Genomic DNA, 27064 nt, shown 5'->3' on the forward strand with positions numbered 1-27064 from the left:
CTTACAGTTGGCCCGGGGCAGCTCTAGCAGGGCAGAAATTTGACGAACTGACTTGTTGGAAAGGTGGCATCCTGTGATGGTGCCATGTTGAAAGTCACTGAGCTATTCAGTAAGGCTATTCTACTGCCAATGTATTTCTATGGAGATTTCATGGCTGTGTGCTCGATTTTCTACACCTGTTATCAAACAGCCGAATCCACAAATTTTAAGGGGTGTCCACATACTTTTGTATATACAGTACCAATCAAAAGTTTGAACACACCTACTCATTCAAGGGTTTTTCTTAATTTTTACTATTTTCTACGTTGTAGAATAATAGTGAAGACATCAAAAAACTATGAAATAATACGTATGGAATCATGTATCAACCAAAAAAGTGTTAAACAACTTAAAATATATTTAGATTTGAGATTCTTCAAAGTAGCCACCCTTTGCCTTGATGACAGCTTTGCACAGTCTTGGCATTCTCTCAACCAGCTTCATGAGGAAGTCACCTGGAATGCATTTCAGTTGTCATGTGTGCCTGGTTAAAAGTTAATTTGTGGAATTTCTTTCATTCTTAATGCGTTTGAGCCAATGCGTTGTATTATGACAAGCAAGGGGTGATGATAATCTTGTTATTGATATAATTGTTTACTTATCAATGTTAGTTGGTTGCATTTACTCACACAAATTGCCTTGCCTTTCATGTATGACGTCAGCTGTATTACTTGCGTCATGTAAACGAATTGTAAAACATACAATACTGTAGTTTTGTTACTGTTTCTAGTGTAATATGCTTTGTTATTGTACAGAGGTGGTTGCACATTATTAGAGTAATGAAAGGAGTTAGCCAATTACCATATGAGTAACAATTGGCTATATGGTTTGGCATCATGCCAGATTCATGGTACCTTGGCACGGGCTTTGTATTTATGCAACTTCAACTTGAAATGTAAATGTACAGCTGCAGTATGTCGATGTGAATTGACAGACATATTCTTTTCTGTATTTTGCAGTTTCACAACATAAACGTTTTCAAGATATTCATTCAAGAAAAGTCACGCCTTGGGAGTTTTATTGAAGACTTAGTTGTTAGCTATCTGTCTAGTTTTGCATGGGAACGCAATTCAAGGGCAGAATAACTTTACCCCACTGTGTGTATCTAATTCTATGGGTTCCGCGCATGGAGATCAAGACCAGGTTCTGCAATAAAAAAAGACGACCTAAAGTGCCTTGAAACAAGTGGACCAATCGCAGCTTCGTCCGACAATCATGTGACACTGGTAGCTTTGAGGTCATTTTCTTGCGACTATTGCTGATAGCTCCATGTGAATGTCGCCTTCGTCTTCTACCACTTTCTATCTTATTTATCAAGGTAAGAACAGTCCTTTAAAGATAGAAATGGCAGCTACATGTATTTATATGTCTACCTAAGACCTGTCACAGGTGTAGTTGTGAATGCAGAGAATGTTGCCAGTCTGAGTTTCATAATTCTAATAGCTAGAACGGCAGAAACCCTAGTCGGCAAGGTCAGAATACGCTTGATGGCAGCTCAGCTTTTGAGACTGAAATGTTACTAGTGACGTTAATTCAGCTCAGTTCACTATAACTAGTTGCCACAACCATGTCTATTCATTGGTTTCCTGCAAATGTTTTGTTTGTAGTAGTACAGGCTACACGATTGTTGACACTGTTATGTTACACAACACACAATCCCTGCGTTACTGTTACTAATTGCTAAAGCGTCTCAAGATAGCTTGGCTAAGCTTGTTGACAGCAGTCCATGACCGGCAGACTACGGAGAATAAGAACATATAGTCCTTATCATAAAGTTGTACATGAAGGTGTTGTTTGGGCATAGCAACATGTGATCGTAGGTTCAGGAACCAAAAAAAGAATGAGAACCACTGAGTGATATTCACTTTCTTGAATTAACACTCTCTCTCTCTCTCTCTCTCTCTCTCTCTCTCTCTCTCTCTCTCTCTCTCTCTCTCTCTCTCTCTATTGCTCGTTCTCAGGTGTTAGCATGGTGACTCTGGCTGCTGTGTTGTGAATACGTGTCTCGCTGCTGCTCTCTCTTCCTCCATGACCAGCCGTGTGCTGGGCCGATGTGCCCGTCTCCTCCCCAGGGTCCCCCGCCAGGCCTCAGCCACCGCTGCCCGCCTGCCTACCCCTGCGGTTGGGCCAGCAGAGCCACTGTGGGCCCAGGCCTGGCGGCAGCCTGTGTTAAGAGGGCTATGTGAGGGAAGGAGTTTGGTGAAAGAGGAGTATCCCATCGAGCCCAAACGCACCCAGCTGGATGAGCTCTTAGAGAGAGCCCAATCTCCACAGGATGTCCTGCAGGCGTGGGCGGCACAAGGAGGAAAGGCCAATCAGGCAGCTAAGGCTCTGGTTCAGCTTGTCAGATTGGCTGGGAGAGAGAAAGGTGGGGCTAAAATGGACCAATTTGAGCTGCTGAATGATCCCAGACTGCTAGACATAATGGACACTGTTACTGCACAGGTAGGAGAGGGTGTTGTAAGAAGGGTCGGGGGACTGGTAGGATGAGGAAATGTGAGGGTAGATAAGTGGAGGGTTGAGAGGGGATGAAGATGGGTAAGGAGTGATGAAAGCAAGAGACATGGGGCAGGTTACAGTTAGGGCAGAGGCGGCTCAAAATATTCACTAAAACTTCCGGTGCTCTCTGAGAGTTTCTTTGAGTGTGTGTAAATTGACTGTGTGTGCGTGTATCTCTTCCCCCAGGTAGCGTCAGTGTGGAATGGTACGCTGGTCTCTCTGCTGCGCTCCCTCTCTGCTCTGGGTGTTCCTCCTACAGCTGCAGTACAATGCTCCATCCAGACAGAGGTGCTGTGGCGTGTACGCAGACTCTCCTACAAACAGCTGGCTTTCCTGGCAGACTGGGGAGCAGGGCGGAAGGGTCAGATGGAGGTGTCGCTGGTGAGTGCAGCGCTGAAACAGCTGGAGCTCCGCTGGACGGAGATCGCTGACGCTAGAACAGTCAGTACCCTGATGGCTAGGGCTGGACACCTCAGTCCTGCACTGATGGACAGACTGGAGGATAAGGTAACAAGTACCTTTACATCTACCCCCACACTACACATACTAAGTTATCAAAAATGTGTTTGGACAGTGAATAAAAATACATTTAAATTGTCGCTATACTCCAGCATTTTAGATTTGAGACAGAATGTTTCAGATTAGGCGACAGGAAAGAATGTTAGCTTTTATTTCAAGGTATTTTCATACATATGTTTTACTGTTTAGAAATGAAGCACCTTATGTATCTAGTCCCTCCATTTGAAAAAGTTATAAATATTTGGACAAATTGACTTAGTACTAAACTTGACTACTTTAATAAACGATTTGTCACCATATTCCTTGCATGCAATGATTAGGGATGGGCATTTGCCATTTTTTGACTGGTCGAATACTCTATTTATTTTCTGAGTACTCAAATTAATTTAAAAATTATATATTTTTAGAACACAAGAACCGCACTGGAAAGAAATGTGCACATTTATCTCTAGGCCAATGCAAACAGTGCTCGACAATGCCAAATGTATCATAACCATTACAGATAACAAATCCTAATTGCTAAATTGCCCCATATACACAGTATTCAGTCAATAAAAGAGCAAGTGCCATTTAAGATTAATTTATTGAAACCTTAATATCAACTGGTTATATTATATTGTGGAACATGATCTTCAAAAAGGCATTAACCTGAGCAGTGGCGCTTGCTTGTAGAAACATATGGCTGTGCAATGGCATAGGCTTGCTTGTTAATTTAGCAGACAAGATGCTCTTATTTCCCGAATCACAGTCAAGACACCTATATTATAGTAAAAAAACAATGTAATATAACAATAAAATTGAACAAAGTATTCAGACCTCTTTTTCCACATTTTGTTACGTTACTGCTTTATTCTAAAATGTATTAAATCGTTTTTTCCCCCTCATCAATCTGCACACAATAACAAAGCAAAAACAGATTTAGACATTTTTGATAATTTAAAAAAAATAAACTGAAATATCAAATAAAAAGTTATTTGTCATTTGCGCCGAATACAACCTTACCGTGAAATGCTTACTTACAAGTTCTTAATATCACATTTACATAAATATTCAGACCCTTTACTTAGTACTTTGTTGAAGCACCTTTGGCAGCGACTACAGCCTCGATTCTTCTTGGGTATGACGCTACAAGCTTGGTGCATGTGTATTTGGGGAGTTTCTCCGATTCTTCTCTGCAGATCCTGTTAAGCTCTGTCAGGTTGAATGGGGAGCATTGCTGCACAGCTATTTTCAGGTCTCCAGAGATGTTCGATAGGGTTCATGTCCGGGTTCTGGCTGGGCCACTCAAGGACATTCAGAGAATTATCCCGAAGCCACTCCTGCGTTGTCTTGGCTGTGTGCTTAGGGTCGTTGTCCTGTTGGAATGTGAACCTTTGCCCCAGTCTGAGGTCCTGAGCGCTCAGGAGCAAGTTTTCATTAAGGATCTCTCTGTACTTTGCTCTGTTCATCTTTGCCTAGATCCTGACTAGTCTGCTTATCCCTGGCGCAGAAAAACCACAGCGTGATGCTGCCACAACCATGCTTCACCAGACGGGATGCTTGGCATTCAGGTCAAAGAGTTCAATCTTGGTTTCATGAGACCAGAGAATCTTGTTTCTCATGGTCTGAGAGTCTTTAGGTGCTTTTTGGCAACTCCAAGCGAGCTGTCATGTGCTGAGTGGTTTCTGTCTACCATAAAGGCCTGATTGGTGGAGGGCTGCAGAGATGGTTGTCCTTCTGGAAGGTTCTCCCATCTCCACAGAGGAACTCTGGAGCTCTGTCAGTGACCATTGGGTTCTTGGTCACCTCCCTGATCGAGGCCCTCATTCCCCCGATTGCTTAGTTTGGCCGGACAGCCAGCTCTAGGAAGAGTCTTGGTGGTTCCATACTACTTCCATTTAAGAATGATGGAGGCCACTGTGTACTTGGAGACCTTCAATGCTGCAGACATTTTGGTACCCTTCCCCAGATCTGTGCCTTAACACAATCTTGTCTCAGAGCTCTACGGACAATTCCTTAGACCTCATGGCTTGGTTTTTGCTCTTACGTGCACTGTCAACTGTGGGACCTTATATAGACAGGCGTGTGCCTTTCCAAATCATGTCCAATCAATTGAATTTACCACAGGTGGACTCCAATCAAGTTGTAGAAACATCTCAAGGATGCACCTGAGCTCAATTTCGAGTCTTAGCAAAGGGTCTGAATACTTATTTACATAAGGTATCTATGATTAGATGTTAGATGTCCTAACTGACTTTGCCAAAACTATAGTTTGTTAACGAGAAATGTGTGGACTAGTTGAAAAACGAGTTTTAATGACTCCAACCTAAGTGTATGTAAACTTCCGACTTCAACTGTATGTATATAGTGGAGTGGAACTGTAATTGCCACCATCAAAAAATCTCTCAACCAACACTCCTTTTCTTTTCTCTCTGTCTCCCCCCTCTCTCTGTTCCCACCCCAGGCGTTAGAGCTAGCTGAAGGGTTTGGGACGGAGGATATCCGCAGGGTGTCTGTGTCTCTGGCGTCTCAGGGACGCCGTTCAGTGCCTCTGCTCAGAGCTCTGTCCTACTACCTCCTACAGAAACCCTCAACAGACCTTTCCACACCGCTACTGTTGGACCTCGCCTACGCATATGGTACACACACACACTTGACTAAAATATTTCAGTTGTTGTGTATATTACATTTGCTTTATTTTGATTTTATTATTTCATTTCATCTCCATAAAGGTGCTGCCTATGCTGTCTGCCAAAATCAATAATGTTTAGTTCTTCAAAGTAAAAAAGGCATACTGTTTTTTTTTTTCTCTAGAGAAACTGTGCAATGTGCGCATTGAGCTCACAGAAAAAAACTGAACGAAATGGAATTCAAATAATTTAATCACTGTAGGTCAAAAAGTTGTTTAAAAACTGAACAATAACCGAAATGTCTTAATTGCTCAGCAGTAATTATATATATATATACACACACATAATCTGGAGATGTAAAAGGATGTGCCACAGGGTTGAATGCTGGTACCATTGTTATTCATCTTTGTTAACAATCTACCTAACAACAAACTACCTGCGGTCAACTGATATTTCAGCTTTGAATTTTTCTGTATTCCAACAGATTTAAAGGTGCAGTGCAGTTAATGTGATTCCCCCCCAGTTTTTTAATGATATTTTCACACTGAGGTCAAAATAGCACACTGTAATTGTGAAAATGATGATATGCTCTTTTTGTGTAAGAGTTGTTTGAAAAAAAAAATGCCTGTGCCCTAAATTATCAAGGTGCGTGCACAAAAAAAGGACTCTAAACCCTGCGTGCGCCAGTTTTCCCATAAAGGCTGGTATTTATCCATTTTGAGCTTGATGGGAAAGTGTGCATCCATACAAATTTAAAACCATGCGTGCACACAACTTCTAGTGGTTCACACATGAGTAACTCGGCAAACAATTCTGAAAGTACATGCAATTTTCACTTGCTCCACCGCAAATTTCTTCTGATGTGATTTAAGCATTGATATGGACTCCGAACATCCAATTCCGTTGGTTCTCTATGAACAATTAAATCAAAATATAAATCAGAACTTGGGGGAAAAATCTCAGATTTTATCAGGGAAGAGTTGCATGGGCATAGCGGGATTTCTTATAAGCATCTGAATTAGTGTCCCGCTCCTTGAACGCGGGATCTCTAGCCTTGAGCGCAGTGCGGATGTTGCCTGTAATCCATGGCTTCTGATTGGGTTCCCGAGTGGCACAGCGGTCTAAGGCACTGCATCTCAGTGCTTGAGGCGTCACTACAGACACTGATTCGAACCAGGGTATCACAACCGGCCGTGATTGGGAGTCCCATAGGGTGGCCACATGGCACAGCGTCATCCGGGTTTGGCCGTCATTGTAAATAAGAATTTGTTCTTAACTGACTTGCCTAGTTAAATAAATAAATGTACGTCACTGTGAGGATGATTTTGTCAATGCACTTATTAATGAAGCCGGTGACTGAGGTGGTATACTCCTCAATGGCATTGGATGAATCATGGAACATATTCCAGTCTGTGCTAGCAAAATAGTACTGTAGCATAGCATCCGCGTAATCTAACCACTGCCATATTAAACAAGTCACTGGTACTTCCTACTTTAGTTTTTGCTAGTAAGCACTAATCAGGAGGATAGAATTAAGGTCAGATTTGCCAAATGGTTTGCTAAGGAGAGCTTTGTATGCGTTTCTGTGTGTGCAGTAAAGGTAGTCTAGAGATATTTTTGTGACATGCTGGTAGAAATAATGTAAACAGATTTAAGTTTGCCTGCATTAAAGTCCTCGGACACTAGAAGTACCGCTTCTGCATGAGCATTTTCTTGTTTGCTTATGGCCTTATAAAGCTTGTTGAGTGCGATCATAGTGCCAGCATCGGTTTGTGGCGGTAAATAGACAGCTACAAATAATATAGATAGTGTGGTCTACAGCCTATTATGAGGTACTCTACCTCAGGCAAGCAGTACCTTGAGACTTCTTTAATATTAGACATTGCACACCAGCTTTTATTGACAAATAGACACACACACCCACCCCTCATCTTACGAGACGTAGCTGCTGTTTCCTGCCGATGCACGGAAAACCTAGCCAGCTCTATATTATCAGTGTCGTTGTTCAGCCACGACTCGGTGAAACATAAGATATTAAAAAATATGTAATGTCCCATTAGTAGGAGAGTCTCGACCGTAGATCATCCAGTTTGTTTTCCAGTGATTGCACGTTGGCCAATAGAACCAATGGTAGTGGCGATTTACTAACTCACCTACGAATCCTCACAAGGCACCCCGACCTTCGCCCCCTGTATTTCCGTCTTCACGCGAATTACGGGGATTTGGGCCTGGTCTCGGGGAAGCAGTATATCCTTCGGGTCGGACTCATTAAAGAAAAAATCTTTGTCCAGTTTGAGGAGAGTAATTACTGTTCTGATGTCCAGAAGCTCATTCTGGTCATAAGAGACGGTAGCAGCAACTTTATGTACAAAATAAGTTACAAACAATGCAATAAAACTAACTAAATAGCACAGTTGGTTAGGAGCCATCCTCTCCTGCACCATTATATAAGTGTTCAATGATTTTATATAAATATATGTGAATGAAAACGTGTATATGTTGCTTGCCTGTGACAGTTTAATAAATACCAACAATTTTGAGGTGCACGCAAATCCTAGAATCTCCAAGTACGCCAGAATTGAGTAAGAAATGTACGCACGGTTGATGAGGCCCCTGGAATTTCAGCCTGTTCAGGTGGGATGGAACTTTTGGCCCACATCATGATCTTAATATAATAGACCAATGACTGTTCATCTGGGTAAGTGGTGGACTCTAGACCATCCTATCAGCCAATCAGGGCTGTGTATGTAAATATCTTAATTCTTCCTAATGCCCACACAATCAGACATCATTTCAGGGGCCAAAGGAGGTTCAGGGAAATAAATTATAAAAAATATTTTCTATAATTGAACACAGTGATTTATTAGAAATACAATGATAATTTCAAAATAAAATTACAAAGACTGCATGGGGGCTTAAATTCTCTCTCTCTCTCTCTCTCTCTCTCTCTCTCCTCTCTCCTCTCTCCTCTCTCTCAGGGAAGTTGAATTTCCACCACTCCCAGGTCTTCCAGCGATTGGCAGCCGAGTTGTTACCCAGAATGCCAGAGATTAGTTCTGCCGATGTTACTCGCTGCGCCAAATCACTAGCCTTCCTCAAGTGGCTCCATCTCCCATTGTTTGAGGCATTCGCTGAGGTCCGCACACACTCAGACACTTCTAAACACGTCTTAAACTGATTGGATCATCCCCTAGCCCTCTTGATTAACAAATATTGCTTAAACTCATCCTCTTATTTTCTTCCTTTGTTTGATTTTTAAAAAACTATTCAGCACTACAGCGTGAACAGTCAGAAGTACAGCACACTGCAGCTTTGTAACCTGCTCATGTCACTGGCCAGGCTCAACTTCCAGCCCAGCAAGGGGGAGGAGTTCTACAAGAAGGTAAACAATGAGAGTAGCGATTTGTTTCTTTATTTACCTTACCGATTTGTTTCTTTATTTACCTTACCTTGTAGAACGCCCTTTATTTATTTTAATTTATTTAACCTTTATTTAACTAGTCAGGTAAGTCAGTTAAGAACAAATTCTCATTTACAATGACTGCCTACCCCGGCCAGACCCGGACGGTGCTGGGCCAATTGTCTGCCGCCCTATGGGACTCCCAATCATGGCCGGATGTGATGCAGCCTGGATACTCAAGGATAAATATTGTGTAGAACAGACTGGGTTCTCAGTCATGTAGAGTCATGTCAGTGCTGCACATGACAGTTCTATCAACTTTGGCTGATGAGGGGAAGAGGCTTTTGGCTAGAGTACCTTCCCAGAATGTAGTCCGTGTTTGTCAACTGTCTCCTCCTGTGTGTATGTAGGTCCACTCTGCCCTGGAGGGTGTTCTCCCCAGCCTGGAGGCGTTCCTGCAGACAGACGTGGTGTGGTCTCTGTGTGTGTTACAGCAGGCCAAGCCCCAGCACATCACAGCCCTCAACCAACACACGCATGTTGCCAAACTCTCAGGTAAACACACACTCTAGTACTGGTCCACCCCAGGAGATGGCAGCAGAGGACCGATGTTCATGTGGTCTGGGTTCATAGCCCTGTGCATTCTCAGCTGTACAGACTTGGGTGATTCTGCTGATTTGATGTTGCGTTGCTATATTGTTGTTTCACAGAAGGCAGTCTGTCTCGAGTGGAAAACTATCGCCTGAAGCTCCTCCACATCATTGCTACCTTCCAGTTAGAACACCCAGAGTCTCTGTCCTCCACCCTGCCTACAGAGGCCATGTTGCTTCCCTCCACCCTGGGCCAGGACTCCCCCCTCTCCCCTCTACAGACTGGGCTGAAGGGGGCCCTGGATAATCTGGTGGGGGGGAAAGCAGAGGCCCTACGTACCGGGGTCAACACTGTATACGGCTGGACCATAGGTGAATACATGCGCACACACACACACACACATTAACACTGTAAGGCTGGAACAACAGGTGACTGACTTGTTGTGTCCTATCAGATGGAGAGCTGGTGGTGGACAGTGAAAATAAGCCAATGGACCTGGTAACCCTGACAGCCCCTCACCTGCCTGGAGGAGGCGGAGCCAAGCCCCTACCTGAGGGGGCATGCAGGTGAGGGAAGAAGGGTCTGTGTGTGTGCGTGTCTGTGTGTGTGCATGTGTTCTGACAGTCCTCCTCTTTGCAGGTTAGCGTTCTTGACTTGGGAGTTTCCTAACTATGGTTCCAGGAGTAAAGATCTGCTGGGACGATTCACCATGATGAGACGGCATCTCAAACTGGCTGGCTTTATCCTTGTAGAGGTATGGAGGGATGACGAGGGAGTGATGGAGGTGGACTGAAAGAGACGTTCTGGCAGTCAATATGACAGTAACTGTCTATCGCACACACACAAACCCTAACCACAGCATACTCTCCACCCCAGGCCAGACACTCTTGGGTGTAATCACCAGAACAAGCCTCTTTCCTGGGAGAGATCAGGTAGACCGGGATGGACACAGCATTACTGCATTACACTGCTTGAAGCTCATTGCCTCAAAGTAACACACGCACAGTACAGCAGTCTTCTGAAGTTAAAAGGGAATTGACTCCCAGCCACTGTAGATGTCTAGGTGTGGTTCATAGCACATCCCCTTAGCATGTGCCTCAGAGTTGTTACATAGGGAATGTGTGAGATGCTCGTCTCAGTCTTTCCACTTCAGCAAATTAACTCATCACCTCCTTTGATTAACAGACTATGAGAACGACAAGCTCTTTGTGTGGCTAATAGGGTTGTCAGTATAACACACTACTCTATTCCATGGCAAAAAGAAAACACGAAGCCAACTATACTCTATTGTCCTTTTTAAAAACTGCCGTATAAACTGAGTATACAAAACAATAAGGACACCTTCTTCATATTGAGTTGCACCCCCCCTTTTGCCCTCAGAACAGCCTCAATTCGTCAGGTCATGGACTCTACGAGGTGTCAAAAGTGTTCCACAGGGATGCTGGCCAAGGTTGACTCCAATGCTTCACACAGTTGTGTCATGTTGGCTGGGTGTCCTTTGGTTAGTGAACCATTCTTGATACACATTGAGTGCGAAAAACCCAGCAGCGTTGCAGTTCTTGACACACAAATCGGTGCACCTGGCACCTACTACCATACCCCATTCAAAGGCACTGAAATGTTTTCTCTTGCCCATTTACCCTTTGAATGGCACACATACAGGGCATTCGGAAAGTATTCAGACCCCTTGACTTTTTCACATTTTGTTATGTTACAGCCTTATTCTAAAATGGATTAAAATGTGTTTACCTCATCAATCTACACACAATACCCCATAAAAACAGATTTTTAGAAATAGTTGCTAATTTATTTAAAATAAACTGAAATATCACATTTACATAAGTATTCAGACCCTTGTTGAAGTACCTTTGGTAGCGATTACAGCCTTGAGTCTTCTTGGGTATGACGCTACAAGTTTGGCACACCTGTATTTGGGGAGTTTCTCCGATTCTTCTCTGCAGATTCTCTCAAGCTCTGTCAGGTTGGATTGGGGAACGTCGCTGCACAGCTATTTTCAGGTGTCTCCAGAGATGTTAGATCGGGTTTAAGTCCAGGCTATGGCTAGGTCACACAAGGACATTCAGAGACTTGTCCCAAAACCACTCCTGCGTTGTCTTGGCTATGTACTTAGGGTCATTGTCCGGTTGGAAGATGAACCTTCTCCCCATTTTGAGGTCCTAGGCGCTCTGGAGAAGGTTTTTATCATGGATCTCTCTCTGTACTTTGCGTTCAACTTTCCTGGGATCCTGACTAGTCTCCCAGTCCCTGCCGCTGAAAAACATCCCCAAAGCATGATGCTGCCACCACCATGCTTCACCGTAGGGATGGTGCTAGGTTTCCTCCAGACGTGACACTTGGCATTCAGGCCATTGAGTTTCATCTTGGTTTCATCAGACCAGCGAATCATGTTTCTGATGGTCTGTTAGGTGCCTTTTGGCAAACTCCAAGCTTGCTGTCATGTCCATTTTTACTGAGGAGTGGCTTCCATCTGGCCACTCTACCATAAAGGCCTGATTGGTGGAGTGCTGCAGAGATGGTTGTCTTTCTGGAAGGTTCTCCCATCTCCACAGAGGAACTCTGCAGCTCTGTCAGAGTAACCATCTGGTTCTTGGTCACCTGCCTGAACAAGGCCCTTCTCCCCCAATTGCGCAGTTTGGCCGGGTGGCCAGCTCTAAGAAGAGTCTTGGTGGTTACAAACTTCTTCCATTCAAGAATGATGGAAGCCACTGTGTACTTGGGGACCTTCAATGCTACAGACATTTTTGGTACCCTTCCCCAGATCTGTGCCTCAACACAATCCTGTCTCGGAGCTCTACGGACAAGACTAATTTATATCAGCATGTTAAATGTGCAACAAAAGCTCTCACAAAGCTCTCCCTCGCCCTCCATTTGGCAAAACTGATCATCCTCCTGATTCCTGCTTACAAGCAAAAATTAAAGCAGGAAGCACCAGTGACTATTAAAAAAAGCAGATTTAGCAGATGCTAAACTACAGGAATATGTTGGAATACGACTGGAATATGTTCCGGGATTCTTTCGATGGCACTGAGGATTACATCACATCAGTCACTGGCTTTATCAATAAGTGCATCGAGGACGTCATCACCACAGTGACTGTACGTACATACCCCAACCTGAAGCCATGGATTCGCACTGGGCTAAAGGGTAAAGCTGCCGCTTTCAAGGAGCGGGAAGCTTATAATAAATCCCGCTATGCCCTCTGACGAACCATCAAACAGGCAAAGCGTCAATACAGGACTAAGATTGAATCGTACTACACAGGCTCCGACGCTTGTCGGATGTGGCAGGGCTTGCAAACTATTACAGACTAGGAAGGGAAGCACAGCCGAGAGCTGCCCAGTGACACGAGCCTACCAGACGAGCTAAATAACTTTTATGCTTGCTTCGAGGCAAGTAACACTGAAACATGCATGAGAGCATCAGCTGTTCTGGACGACTGTGTGATCACATTCTCTGCAGGAGATGTAAGACCTTTTAAACAGGTCAACATTCACAAGGCCGCTGGACCAGAGGGATTACCAGAACGTGTACTCCGAGGATGAGCTGACCAACTGGCAAGTGTCTTCACTGACATTTTCAACCTCTCCCTGTCAGTCTGTAATACCAAAATGTTTCAAGCAGACCACCATAGTCCCTGTGCCGAAGAACACAAAGGTAACCTGTCAAAAAGACTACCGACCCCTAGCACTAACGTCTGTAGCCATGAAGTGCTTTGAAAAGCTGGTTATGGCTCACAACACCATTATCCCAGACACTAGATCCACTCCAATTTGTATACTGCACCAAAAGATCCACAGATGATGCAATCTCTATTGCACTCCACACTGCCCTCTCCCACCTGGACAAAAGGAACATCTATGTGAGAATGCTATTCATTGACTACAGCTCAGCGTTCAACACCGTAGTGCTCTCAAAGCTCATCACTAAGTTAAGGACTCTGGGACTAAACACCTCCCTCTGCAACTGGATCCTGTACTTCCTGACGGGCCGCCCCCAGGTGGTAAGGGTAGATAACAATACGTCCGCCACGCTCATCCTCAACACGGGGGCCCCTCGGGTGCGTGCTCAGTCCCCTTCTGTACTCCCTGTTCACTCATGACTGCACGGCCAGGCATGACTCCAACACCACCATTAAGTTTTCTGACGACACAACAGTAGGCCTGATCACTGTCGTGGCAATTTCCTGTATTACCAAATGAGGAGAGTTATAAACCACACACCAGTCAGAGTTATACTTAAATGTCATCTTTAATATGTGAGCTTTAATATCGCCCTTTGACTCTCAGATCAATTCAGTGTCTATAATGAATTCTGAGAGTGCCTACAAAAGAATACCAAGATCTTTTATAGCCAAGATACACCCCCCTCAACTCGCATGATGAACCACAGATCTCAGGAACTCTTCACAAAGGGCCTTTACTTTAGAAAGAAGTATCCCATAGCCAGATAGCGTTAGCTATAAATTATCGTTCAGTTTGGTCTCTAAGACGTGGTTCTAATCTCGTTCCTGGTAATTCATAGTACCAAAACATTACCTCATCCATCTGGAATGCTCTTTAGGCTTTATTGGCCAAAGACATCGTAAATCTCCTCTGTCAGTGATATCTCATAGAGGCCCATCCTCCGTGGAACACACACACACACACAATAGTCGAATAAAACAACCATTCTAATGCAATACAAAGATTATAATATAATTTTACAAGAACTAAAACATAATCTCGCAATTTTCCACGACATCACCGACAACGATGAGACAGCCTATACGGACGAGGTCGGAGACCTGACCGTGTGGTGCAAGGACACCAACCTCAAGACAAAGGAGATGATTGTGGACTACAGGAAAAGGAGGGCCGAGCATGTCCACATTCTCATCGACGGGGCTGCAGTGGAGCAGGTTGAGAGCTTCCAAGTTCCTTGGCGTCCACATCACCAACAAACTAATATGGTCCAAGCACACCAAGACAGTCGTGAAGAGGGCAAAACCTATTACCCCTCGGGAGACTGAAAAGATTTGGCATGGGTCCTCAGATCCTGAAGAGGTTTTACAGCTGCACCATCGAGAGCATCCTGACTGGTTGCATCACTGCCTGGTATGGCAACTGCTCGGCCTCCGACCGCAAGGCACTACAGAGGGTAGTGCGTACGGCCCAGTACATCACCTGTCCAATCTTCCTGCCATCCAGGACCTCTATACCAGGCGGTGTCAGAGGAAGGCCCTAAAAATTGTCAGACTCCAGTCACCCGAGTCGTCATAGACTGTTCTCTCTGCTTCCGCACGGCAAGCGGTACTGGAGCGCCAAATCTAGGTCCAAGTGCATTTTCTATTGTGTTATTGACTGTACGTTTGTTTATTCCATGTGTAACTCTGTTGTTTTTGACGCACTGCTTTGCTTTATCTTGGCCAGGTCGCAGTTGTAAATGAGAATTTGTTCTCAACTGGCCTACCTGATTAAATAAAAAGAGCTAGGCGATATGCACAAAATATCATCTCATCATATATGGTATTTTTCAAATGTATGATGCTATTTGACGGTATTTTATGTTTTTGATTAATATAAATTCTACATTTGCTTTATGAGTAGTGTGTGACCCTAGGGGGGCAACACATATAAACGTCCCTTTTTCAGGACCCTGTCTTTCAACGATAATTCGTAAAAATCCAAATAACTTCACAGATCTTCATTGTAAAGGGTTTGAACAGTTTCCCATGCTTGTTCAATGAACCATAAACAATTAATGAACATGCACCTGTGGAACGGTCCTTAAGACACTAACAGCTTACAGATGGTAGGCAATTAAGGTGACAGTTAACCACAAACGTAGGACACTAAAGAGACCTTTCTACTGACTCTGGAAAAACACCAAAAGAAAGATTCCCAGGGTCCCTGCTCATCTGCCTGAACGTGCCTTAGGCATGCTGCAAGGAGGCATGAGGACTGTAGATGTGGCCAGGACAATAATTTGCAATGTCCGTACTGTGAGACGCTTAAGACATTAAGACAGAGCTACAGGGAGACCGGGCGGACAGCTGATCATCCTCGCAGTGGCAGGCCATGTGTAACAACACCTGCACAGGATCGGTACATCCGAACATCACACCTGCGGGACAGGTACAGGATGGCAACAACTGCCCGAGTTACACCAGGAACGCACAATCCCTCCATCAGTGTTCAGACTGTCCGCAATAGGCTAAGAGAGGCTGGATTGAGGGCTTGTAGGCCTGTTGTAATGCAGGTCCTCACCAGACATCGCCGACAACAACGTCGCCTATGGGCACAAACCCACCGTCGTCTTTCTTCACCACCTTTGTATCAGAGTCAATAGACAAAGCCCGTGGGCTTGTTTCTTGATCAAGCAGGCCCTGGATAGGGTCTCGAGTGAGAGCGGGAGAGATTTGAATTTTAACGTCCTTGCTTTGGGTGTTAATTCCTGCGGACCTGGTGTCCGGTAATTCCCTGTCTACTAGTCCTTGTGACATATCTTTGACCCTTTTCTCAAATGTTTCTCGCTTTAGTTCTTCACGTAGTGGAACTTCAGGAGAACATTGGTCTACGTTTTGATCGTCTTTCAACCCTTTGTTACTCTTGTGCTCTGACACTTTGTGTGGGTTGGGTGCAGGAACGTAGCGAACAGGTCGATTGTAGCGGTAGTCGTTTTGATGGTGACCTACTTTAGTTATTTCGACCGCAGTGGTTATTGGATTCGTGGTTTCGTGGTAGTAACCGTTGTGCGTCATCTCTCAACGCTCCAATACCTGACAATGCACCCTCTAACTGGAGTGAGTGCTCCTGGTCAAACTTCAAAACCGAGTGGTCAGGGCTCTTAGCATTGCGAGCTATTGATGCCTCTAAAGCTGTGCTTGCAAACTCTCTGAGTTGTAAGATAGTCAAGCCAACGTGGGCTGCAGGGCCCAAGTATGTAATGAAGGTGGGATACATGTTCGACAGAAACATTTGTTTAAATGGTAATAGGTCTTCCATTCCTGTTTCAGTGAGTAGGCCAAAGTAAGCTGAACGAAGCTTACGCTTGTGGGTGTTCGTTCCGAGCTTGTTTGACCGTGTTAGCCAGTGAGCTATCGTGTTTGCGAGTCGCAGAACCACTGTATTCTAATTTCAAAGCTGTGGCAAGTTTAGAGTAGTCATTTAGCACGTGTTGCTGTTGTAGGCGAATGAACCTTGTCACGAGTCTATTCGACGTTCGCTTCAACAGGTAAACCCTGTCAGAACCCGTAGCGTTTGGATAGCCACCCAACGCGTCCTCTGTCAGCTAGGAACGTCTCAGTATCGTTTGGCTGACCTGGAACGGGGTCAAAGGTGGGGAAATTCTTGACGAGTTTGTCAAGGTATTCCGCGTCAAGCGGGCGGAGAGGGTTTGCTTCATCTTGTGGGGAAAATGGTGCCAAGAGGCGCCATATTACTCAGTGCCGAATGGCCAAGAGGAGAAGACTGAGGGACACTTGGAGGCAATGTCTGAAACCTATCGTCTTCACTCCTTTGAGTACCGGACTCCGGTTGCTTGGATGGATAGTCACCCTGTAGAGCGTGACCATTCTGGACTTCCTCCAGATGGTACCTACGGGTGGTATTCTGCTGCATTGTAGAGTCCACTTGAGCGCTTAGAGTACTGATTTTGGATACGTGAGTGTCACACTTGCTCCTTTCGGTCTCAAACTTATGTCATGGTGTGCAGATAGAGGTCCTGAGTATGGAGCGAGAGATTCAGTGATGATATTTCTTCCGCTTGCTTGGAAATCAATATTTCCATCTTCATCACCCGAGTTCTCTCAACATTCATTTGGTCAGCGACTTCAATGAGTTCTGCTGATTTGTCATCCAACTTAGTCATTGTGTTCAATAACATAACTCGACAGATTTATCTAGTTTGGAGTGGACTATATCGTATTTAGTTTTGGCTAAAGTGAGTTGTTCCTGCAGACATCGATTTTGTTGGAGAGTTTGCTTGTTTATCGTCATGAGTATTTGCAATTACTTTTAATTGTTCAGATTTCAAACGCAGTTCCTCGACTAGCAGAATGTTTTCATTTCCTGCTTTTGTCAAAAGTTGCTCAGTTCTCTCCACCTGTGCCCTCATGTTAGCCATGTCTTGCACGTGCTTCAGCTGTGCACTGTGGTATTGGACCGATGCCAACCTTTGATGGCGATACATAAGTGCTAAAGTGGAGAGAACCGTCACAAAGCCTGTGTTTGATGGTTGATTTTGGAGAGCTTTCGCAATTTCGGCTGTTTTTTCGGTAATGGCATAATTAGGGTTGGTATCACTGCTGAGGTCAGAGATCAGTCCTTTTATGGGTGGAGGTTCACTAATTAGCGGAGGAGTGGTGACCACAACCTTTGATAGCTTGCACATTATTAGAAGAATTTAGAGGAAAAAATTCCCATTTTTTTTTCAAAGTTTAGGTTTGGAATTCGTTGGAAGCTGCAAAGACAAGTTTAATCTATTATCGATGTTGACGTACCATCAGTACCGTACCAGTAATGTGGAAGTTGGATGTGAATGAATTTGCAAAAGCAAATTGAATTAATTAATCAATGCCAATGATTAATCATACCTGGGTAGGCCATCTGGGTAACAAACTTTAATTAAACTTAGAGGTTGCTTCATCCAGGTTAATATGAGAAGTTTAAAAGTGTCTCATTTGATTGGAAGAACATTAAGGTATGTTCAACAATTTAACTTATTAAATTGAATGAGACGATAATCCATTCAATCTCCATTGTGTAAAAGTGTAAACAGATCAAATGTTGGGAACATTCACCACTGTGGGACACTTCTCCCTAAGGCCGAAGCCACATGGGATTCCCGCTGGGGCGGGACTTCTGTCAGTACTGGATTACTGTTTTGCAAAAACTAAATTTTACTGATTGATCAATTTAATGATAAATCAAACCTGTATAGGCTATTTGGGAATTAAACTTTAAATAACCTTGAAGTTGCTTCATCTAGGTTAGTTTGGAAAAAGTTTACAATGTCTTATTTAGAAAAGTCATCAATTTGGATATTATTAAAAAGATCCATTTGAGAATGTAAATCTGGCAATTTCACTTATTAGTTCAATTGAATAAGACATAGATATCCATCTGGATATCATAAGTAATGACTTGAGTGTGACCTGAATAATTCTTGAAGGAAAGTACTGGCACACACTTCAGCTGTCACTGAAATCAAACGGAAGTTCCCGGGACGGGACTTCCGTTCCGCAAGGCGGAGGAATTACAATGTGGCACAAGAAAACAAAATTGCTATTTTCCCTTTGTTAGCTTAGCATCTTGTGCAAGCTAATCCTACTTTATGCATGAAAAATGCACAACATAGGATTCCATTGGCAAGGGAAAGGTTTTACTCATAACATATTATGTTCAAACCCTTTTCTGCGTTATTTTGACGATGTTTTAACCGGAACACGCGGCAAACAACAAACTGCACCGTGGTCTACTCGCGTGGAGACAAGGGAGAAACAGAGATAATTATCGCTGGTCAAGCTAATATCTCCTGAATTTCAATTGGCTGGCTCTTTGTCCTCGCTCGAGAAATTAATAATGACCGAGCCTAGACGCGTCTGAAACACGCAAGGCAGAAATAGCTCTGCGTTTGGCCAAACGCTCTATTTCTCAGATTTCTATAATTAGCTTTATCAGCCCTCATACAGAAATGTATTCGCTTACGGTACCCACGGACTACGTCAGAACACAACACTGAGGCGGGGAATCCTCAGCACACACACCACCAATAATTTCTGTCTCCAACTCCCATAATGTGTATAATAAACTTGGTATATTATGTAATCTGCTTTTTAATTTTATACAGGCTGATTCAAAATGAAAGCGTCATCCTATTTTAGATTCCTCACACGGGGCACCAATAATGTTGTGTCTTTGGCTATGCAGATTAAGAGATATGACATGCTATTCTATAAAATCCTTTCTCTGTAATTAATATTACCTGATTAAGCTAATCATGTAAATGTAATTAACTAGAAAGTTGGGGCACCACGAAAGAGTGTTTTATAGAGCTGTTATCTTCCGAATAAACTCTTAAAGACCTAGTAATATTTTACATCAATAGCAGTCAATATTAATCGTCACCTTATTTCAGTCTCATCTGAAAGTTGTAAATTCTTGGTTATCTTCACGAACCCTAGCTAAGAAGTTGAGTCAGCAATACAAAATTGGGTTTAATTACTTATTTACTAAATACCTAACTAATCACACAGAATTACATATACACAGAATGAACCATACATTGATTACAAATTATGTCATAAAGGAAAACGTCCCTAGCGGACGGAACAGATATGACAGCTGGTTACCCAAAGAAAAGGGGGTTGGGTTTGAGTGAAAGAGCGGGAAGACTGAAGAACAAAGGAAGAAGCGATTTGTCTATTGGGCCGTAGGCAGCTACTCTATCGTAAATACAGCATCTTATGCATTCTAAATTACCACCCATTTGGAAAAGGAAAATGCAATAAATACTTACTCTTAGCTGCGCTTCAATAGGTTGGTGGTAGATGGAAGGCCGTGTTGCCCAACAGAGTCCTTTGTCCTTTGAAGAGTGTCTCTGGTGGTGAACGGGAAACGTTGTAGTGTCGTCGTTGTGTGGTAGATGGGATACTCTGTCCGTCCTTTCCTAGCCCACGTTTACAGCGGCCACTACTAATTCAACGGCTAGGAGGTATCACTTCTGTAGCGAATAAGAGTTCAAAGTTCATACCATTCGCTCGAGTTGAGGTTGGCTTGGTTCTGTAGTTATTATCTGAATCCTTCTGACATCGGATCGTCATCCTAATGTACCCGGAACAGGAGGTTACATTTTCGTCAAGGGCTTATATAGTGGAGGGAGAAGGGTGTGTTTCATAGTTTTATAACCCATGTCTCTTCACAGGGGCGGGCCACTGACTGAGCAGAGGCCTAACCTTATGAAAACCAAAATCTCTCATTTGGAAGCTAAAATTTAATTTCATCTTTTCACCAATAATTTTATATTTAAACATTTGAATTGCACAACAATTCAATGTTAATCTGATAACTATAATGTGTAGACTTTCCCAGATACAGTTTAGGTTGTTCTGTCATCAGTCATAATGTCTCAGATTACAACCGAACTGACATCATATTCATTAAGTACCAATGCATATTTTCAACTGGTTCTATTACCGAAATATGGTTCCTTTCCCTCCACTTGTTTGATGTTCCCAGACTCTCTGTTTAACAAAGGCTATTCAAGAGTCCCTCTGTAGAGTCAAGAGAGAGGGGAGGAGAACGGTATTTATGGGGGGGGGGGGTCATAAACCATACCCATAGGCCAACGTCATGACAGTCCCCTCCATGTTGGGTTCAATCTTGCGATTAACCTGCATGTTGCAAACCAACATAAAAATGACTGTGGGTTGTCCTGGTTGTGGACCATCGTTGTGGTCCCCATCTGGTGGTCGACCCGGGTAGGGTTTATGCGAATAAAGTCCGCCCCAAGGCTGGGTAGCAGATGTCCAGTTGGTGATCGCTGTTGCAGTCCCCCCTCTGGAGGTTGACCCGGGTAGGGTGTCTGCAAATGAAGAAGTCCGCTCCATGGCTCGGCAGCGGATGTCCGGATTGGGATCGCCGTTCCGGACCCGTCGTCCAGACTGGAAGATCTTGGCAGTAACTTATACAGATGTTAACAACGCACACACACTCATGAAATATATCATTACATTTCCTGCCAAATGAGCGGCGTTGTGGCACTAACTGATGGTTGTATGGGGAAGTGGTTTTATGGCTCTATCACTTTCTACATGCTGAAGAAAATGAAACAAAATTAAAGAAAGCATAAACAAAACAAAATATAGTTAAGCCACCTTAATCATCTAATTATACTGTATTCTATCTACGTCCATGGTCTTGGCAAAATGACCCTATCATGGCATTGTCTAATGTCATATCTAGGGCTTTCCTAATTTTGCGGGGTGTTGCTTAGGGTACTATCCTAAGTTGATAACTAAATGATAAGTCTACAGCTGTAAGGCACTAGTTTTGGGCAGTCTACAGGGATGACCTATGGACTTCTGAGAACTGGTGAGTGCTGTAGAGTTAAAGGCCTCAAAATAAATGTTCAACTTTACTAAGGCTGGTATTTTGCTCGGACCCTTTAGTGATCCTAGCATAAATCCTAATTGGATGTCCCGTTGTGCATGTGCGTTTTATGCTTACGCAAGCGCACATGTCAAGGGAAGGAAACCAAGTATCCTGGCAGATTACAACTTGTTCAGAATGAGTCTGACGTAGTCAGGTAATTTTCAGGTCAATGCCTGGAGGTCAGTCAGAATTGGTGTCGGGGGAGTCTGTAGTGGTTTTACTACCAGTCACTGTCTTCCACTATTGTAGTGGCGGTAGGTATGAAGAAGTCTACTTCACAGCTATGTTATCCACGGAGGAGCTAACCTCATGACGGAAGTACTCTAAGTATTACACCAGTCGTACGTGGTCTGATCATGGTTCATGACTTCTAATAACTTCTCTCCTGAACGGAGGGTTCTATTTATTAGTGGCGTGTGTTAACCATTGGAAGAGTGCAATGGAGATTCCCTTCCCCGTGTTGCACTCTGAGTGACCCCTATGTTGCTATTATCAATAGCAATTTAACTTGTGAGGTTACTAATCCTCTTACTGAGTGTTGCTGGGCTGACTGTGGTATTGGTACTGGTACTCAAGGGGTCCAGTTGTCCTACCGATTTATTCTGAAATGTTATCCTACAGGAATACGTGATTTGAGCATTTTACTAGTTGTCTTGTAATGGCTACTACACATAGCAAGGAATGATTATTGTTGCCATTTGTTTTGGAGGTGGACAAGTCCACTGGACTTTTTTTTCGGCCAGTGTGGTACACCTCAGTAGGGGCTGTCTGCTACTCACTGTTCTCATAAGGGAGTTTACAACTAGATTTGATTTATGCTCTGGCGGCCTCGTACGGTGTTGTCCATAGTCTCGACCGGCCTCGTTAAGGGGGTCTGGGCTACTATTCCCCCCCTTTGTGTCTCGGGACCGCCCCACCAGCAGGTGGTGTTGGTATCCGAGGCGCAAACGAAAAGTTCGGACTCTATGTACGAGTTGTCAGTGGCCGCGTTATGAGAATGGCTATAACCTTTCAACCAAATCTCCTGGTGTTTGTGCTTCAACACCCTCAGTGGCTGTCGAGGTCTGTCAGTCACCACCGCGTCCGCGTGTGGCAACCTCTTCAGTACCTGCAAACTGAGACGAGGATATCGGTCTGTGATGTTTCACCAGTGGGAGTCATCGGGTCAGTTGCTGGACTGACGCCATTAGTGTCATTGTAAGGGGTGACAGTCCCCCACAAAGCAGAAGGTGTATCATCGGAAGCAGAGTATACCCTGCGCTTCAATGTTTTTCTTGCTGAGACGGCCGCAGTGCCCGTAGGGCAAGAGAAGTTCATCTCAACTACCGTATTGCACGACTGCAAGGAGGAGGGAAGTTGCTCATTCACAGAGACAGCTGGCTCGAAATCATGAAAAGAATGGTCAATCAGATTGGCTGATGGAATGTGTCGAGATATCGTAATATCTCCTTGGATCGGATTCTGCACCAAGAGGTTTCTAAACGTCTTTTTCCCAAGGGGTGCTTTTGACAGATACCCCTCGTGAATGACTGTGTTGCAGCTAGCGTTAGGGGAAGACAGTGTGATCAGTGGAGAAGGCACTGTGGCCTGTGACCATACCTGGTTGGTTTTCCAATACATCAATGGGAGTAACCGATCCATCAAGTCTGCAAGTAGTAGGGGTACAGTTTCGAGGCTGGTAACATACACTGGGACTTATTTTTAACCAAATGTTGCAATTTTGATTTGGAGCAAAACACTTGTGAACTTTTGGAATCATGGAAATATAATGTTTATTCTAATTCTATAGTTAGAAAATAAATAATAGTGGGCACTTTGAATACAGTGTTTGACATGACAACGAGTGAAAATGCCATTAGCGAGTTGTGACTGGGTAGGAACCAAAGTGATGTTCCTTGTTTCCTAGGGGACCCTGTACTCTTTGGCTACATTAAATCTTTATTCATGTAGCCAACATATTCATGCTTCGCCTATTCCTCTTTGATATAGAAGGTACTTTTGAAGAAACAACATGCTGATTTAGGCCTCCACCAGCACTGGTATCAGGCTGTATTAGCTAGCTACGTTTGCCCGACTCAGTACTTTTATTAGCTAGTTAGCTAGCATTAGTGGCGAACACGATTTAGCATAACTTGCTAAGAAAACACAAACTAGCTGTTTGCAGATGTAAGGAACACACTAATATTGTAATTATAGAACGCTTGTGGTTTTATATTACGGTCCAAGTGGAAACAACATCATGGTCATCAACATTGTTGCATGTGCTGCATTGACCACGCAGTCTGAACGAAAGTGTCTCGTGGTCAAGCAATAACAAATGCGCTCCTTGAGTGACGGGGTGGGACTAGGTCTGTGTGGAAAGCAGCATGGAGAGAGAGAGCGGAGGGATGACTCAAATAGCGGGGTAACCTATACAAATCATGTTACACACGGCGTATCACATTTAACAAACCAAACATAAAAATATCGTTATAGAAGGTAAACCAAAAACCCAATACCGGTATATAGTAAAATACGTATACCGTCCAAGAGGCTTTTAAACCGCTTCTACCCCCAAGCCATAAGACTCCTGAACAGCTAATCAAATGGCTACCCAGACTATTTGCATTGCCCCCCCCCCCCCCCACCTTCTATGCTGCTTCTACTCTGTTATTATCTATGCATAGTCACTTTAATAACTCACATGTACGTATTACCTCAATTACCTCGACACATGTGCCCCTGCACATTGACTCTGTACCGGTACCCCTTGTATATAGCCTCTATTGTTATTCTTTTCTCTTACTTTTTTGTTGTTGGTATTTTCTTAACTGCATTGTTGGTTAAGGGCTTGTAAGTAAGCATTTCACTGTAAGGTTGTATTCAGTGCATGTGACCTAATAAAATTGGATTTGAATTCCTTCGACCTCATGGCTTGGTTTTTGCTCTGACATGCACTGTCAACTGTGGGGCCTTATGTAGGCAGGTGTGCCTTTCCAAATCATGTCCAATCTATTGAATTTACCACAGGTGGACTCCAATCAAGTTGTAGAAACATCTCAAGGATGCACCTGAGCTCAATTTCGAGTCTCATAGCAAGGGGTCTGAATTTTTTACATTTTAATTGACCTTTATTTAATTTGGTGAGTCAGTTAAGAACAAATTCTGTTTTCAATGACGGCCTAGGAATAGTGAGTTAACTGCCTTGTTCGGGGGCAGAATGACAGATTTTTACCTTGTCAGCTCGGGGATTCAATCTTGCAACCTTTCGGTTACTAGTCCAATGCTTTAACCACTAGGCTGTATGCAAATAAGATATCTTTGTTTTTTTATTTGTAATACATTTGCAAAAAATGTCTAAACCTGTTTTCCCTTTGTCATGATGGTGTATTGTGTATAGATTGGTGAGGAATAAAATTATTTAATACATTTTAGAATAAGGCTGTAACATGACAAAATGTGGAAAAAGTCAAGGGGTCTGAATACTTTCCGAATGCACTGTACACAATCCATGTCTCAAGGCTTAAAATCCTATTTTAACCTGTCTCCTCCCCTTCATCTACACTGATTGAAGTGGATTTAACAAGTGACATCAATAAGGGATCACAGCTTTCATCTGGTCGGTCAGTCTGTCATGGCAAGAGCAGGTGTTCTTAATGTTTTGTACACTCGTATTAAATAGTGTGATATAGCTTGGAAATGCAATAATTGAACTCTAGGTGACAACATAATATTTGTTTCCAACTTTTGGACAGTTTTCCTCAATAAATTAACTCTGCCTTTTAGTGTCCTTGCCACAATACTTAGTATAGTGATACTGGTATGATGCTATAGTATGATGCTATAAAAAACAATCTAATGCTGATTTAATGCTGCATCATGCAGGGCCAGGCTGTTCTGTCTCCCTGAAGGATGCCAGTTATAAAAGGCATGATAGTCAGTCAGGAGCCAGGAGAATAGCAGCAGCAGCTCTGTCTCATCTAGGCCAAGCTCCTTAGCCAATCCCAGCACTCTCTCATCTAGGACAATCGCGTTAGCCAATCTTACCGCTCTCTCTGATCTAGGCCAATTGCGTTAGCCTGAGAGCTCTCAGGGCTGCAGTGGTGCATGCTGGGTAAACTAGGCCACTGAACTTACCTGAGACAGACTTTCAGACATAGGCCTTTTATCAATTAGATTTGTCCACCTCCTGTGTCCTCTCTCCTCTGTCCTCTTTCACCTTATTTTGAAAAAGGTCAGTTAATAGAGGAGAGTCTGCAAGATAAATGTTTAAAGTGATCAAAACAAATTAGGTAGTTCTGACTTTTTATAAATAAAATAATAAGTAGCATATCGTTTTTAAACGTGCATGTTTTTCTCCACTGACAAAACAAAAGCTGATTCAAAGGGTGTGTGGCAGATTTCAAAACTTTTCTGTGGTAGGATACACATGAGTATCCTCAATGAAAGGTGGCTATTGAGGAGGGGAGGACACTCTTCCTACTAACGAATTGACACACATCTCGACAATTTATCAGTTTCCGGGTCATGGAGGAGAGAAGACGAAGGATGGAGTTTTACCCAAATGAGAAAACCACCTAGATTGTCTCCAAAGCCGATTTGCATAAAAACACTACTGGGTGTATGTCAGCTATAGTATTGCAAGGTAAAGAGTATTATTGATAGACAAACCCCTGAATCTGTACTTTCTGTCCCTCCCTAGGTGCCATACTATGAGTGGCTGGAGCTGAAGTCTGATTGGCAGAAAGTGGCGTATGTGAAGGATAAGATGGGGAAGGCCATTGCTGAGGAAATGGCGAAGTGAACTAGGCCAAACAGCAGAAGTCTGGTTCAGTTCTAGACTCAACTGGACTGGAAAGAGGAGAGCCAGGATGTCACGGACGGCTCACCAGAACCAATCTGGTCTCAAACAACTCTGAACAACAACCACACACACACACTAATCAACCCACTTTAAAACAAGCTGCTTGGTGGAAAATGTCTTTGTCGTTTTATCTTTGGTTGCCTTGCCGATGCGTGGGGCTTTCCATGTTACCATGGAGACGGCCCCTGAGAGTTCTGTATGCTGAAGAGAGCAAACAGAGAGGGAGAAAGAGAGAGTGGGCTCTACAGCAGAAAGCAAGGGAAGAAAGACCTCTGTTGCTAAGGAGATGTGTCCCTAAGTGACACTCAGTCAAAGAGAATGGAGAGCAGCATCATATAATCAACGCCCCAATCAATGTTAAAAGCTGTGTATCACCTGTGAATAGATTGGTCTAATTAAATTATCAATATGA

The 27064-nt window shown here is 43.6% G+C and overlaps 1 protein-coding gene across 3 annotated transcripts; it reads left to right on the plus strand.

Annotated features, from left to right (window-relative positions):
• Positions 1 to 1270: 1270 nt before the first annotated feature.
• LOC129837364 (FAST kinase domain-containing protein 4-like) lies at positions 1271 to 27064 on the plus strand. 3 transcript variants are annotated; one of them, XM_055903469.1, is made up of 11 exons: positions 1271 to 1357; positions 2001 to 2484; positions 2725 to 3045; positions 5501 to 5675; positions 8645 to 8802; positions 8938 to 9048; positions 9477 to 9621; positions 9777 to 10028; positions 10112 to 10223; positions 10297 to 10411; positions 26491 to 27064. In XM_055903469.1, the coding sequence occupies exons 2-11, from the start codon at positions 2068 to 2070 to the stop codon at positions 26590 to 26592; spliced, it is 1908 nt and encodes a 635-aa protein (XP_055759444.1). In that variant the 5' UTR covers positions 1271 to 1357; positions 2001 to 2067; the 3' UTR covers positions 26593 to 27064. The 3 variants fall into 3 exon arrangements, with proteins under 3 accessions (XP_055759444.1, XP_055759447.1, XP_055759446.1); XM_055903471.1 differs by having other exon boundaries at positions 1278 to 1357; positions 2008 to 2484; XM_055903472.1 differs by lacking the exon at positions 10297 to 10411 and having other exon boundaries at positions 26491 to 26611.

Source organism: Salvelinus fontinalis, chromosome 38 (genome assembly GCF_029448725.1).
Source record: "Salvelinus fontinalis isolate EN_2023a chromosome 38, ASM2944872v1, whole genome shotgun sequence".
NCBI lineage: Eukaryota > Metazoa > Chordata > Actinopteri > Salmoniformes > Salmonidae > Salvelinus > Salvelinus fontinalis.

What these genes read in the sequence shown, in the direction of transcription:
- LOC129837364 (XM_055903469.1), top strand. Translation starts at nt 2,068, where the DNA reads ATGACCAGCCGTGTGCTGGGCCGATGTGCCCGTCTCCTCCCCAGGGTC. An exon ending in GGGAGGAGTTCTACAAGAAG is followed by an intron (nt 9,049 to 9,476) that starts GTAAACAATGAG and finishes GTGTGTATGTAG; the next exon opens with GTCCACTCTGCCCTGGAGGG. An exon ending in CTACCTGAGGGGGCATGCAG is followed by an intron (nt 10,224 to 10,296) that starts GTGAGGGAAGAA and finishes TCCTCTTTGCAG; the next exon opens with GTTAGCGTTCTTGACTTGGG.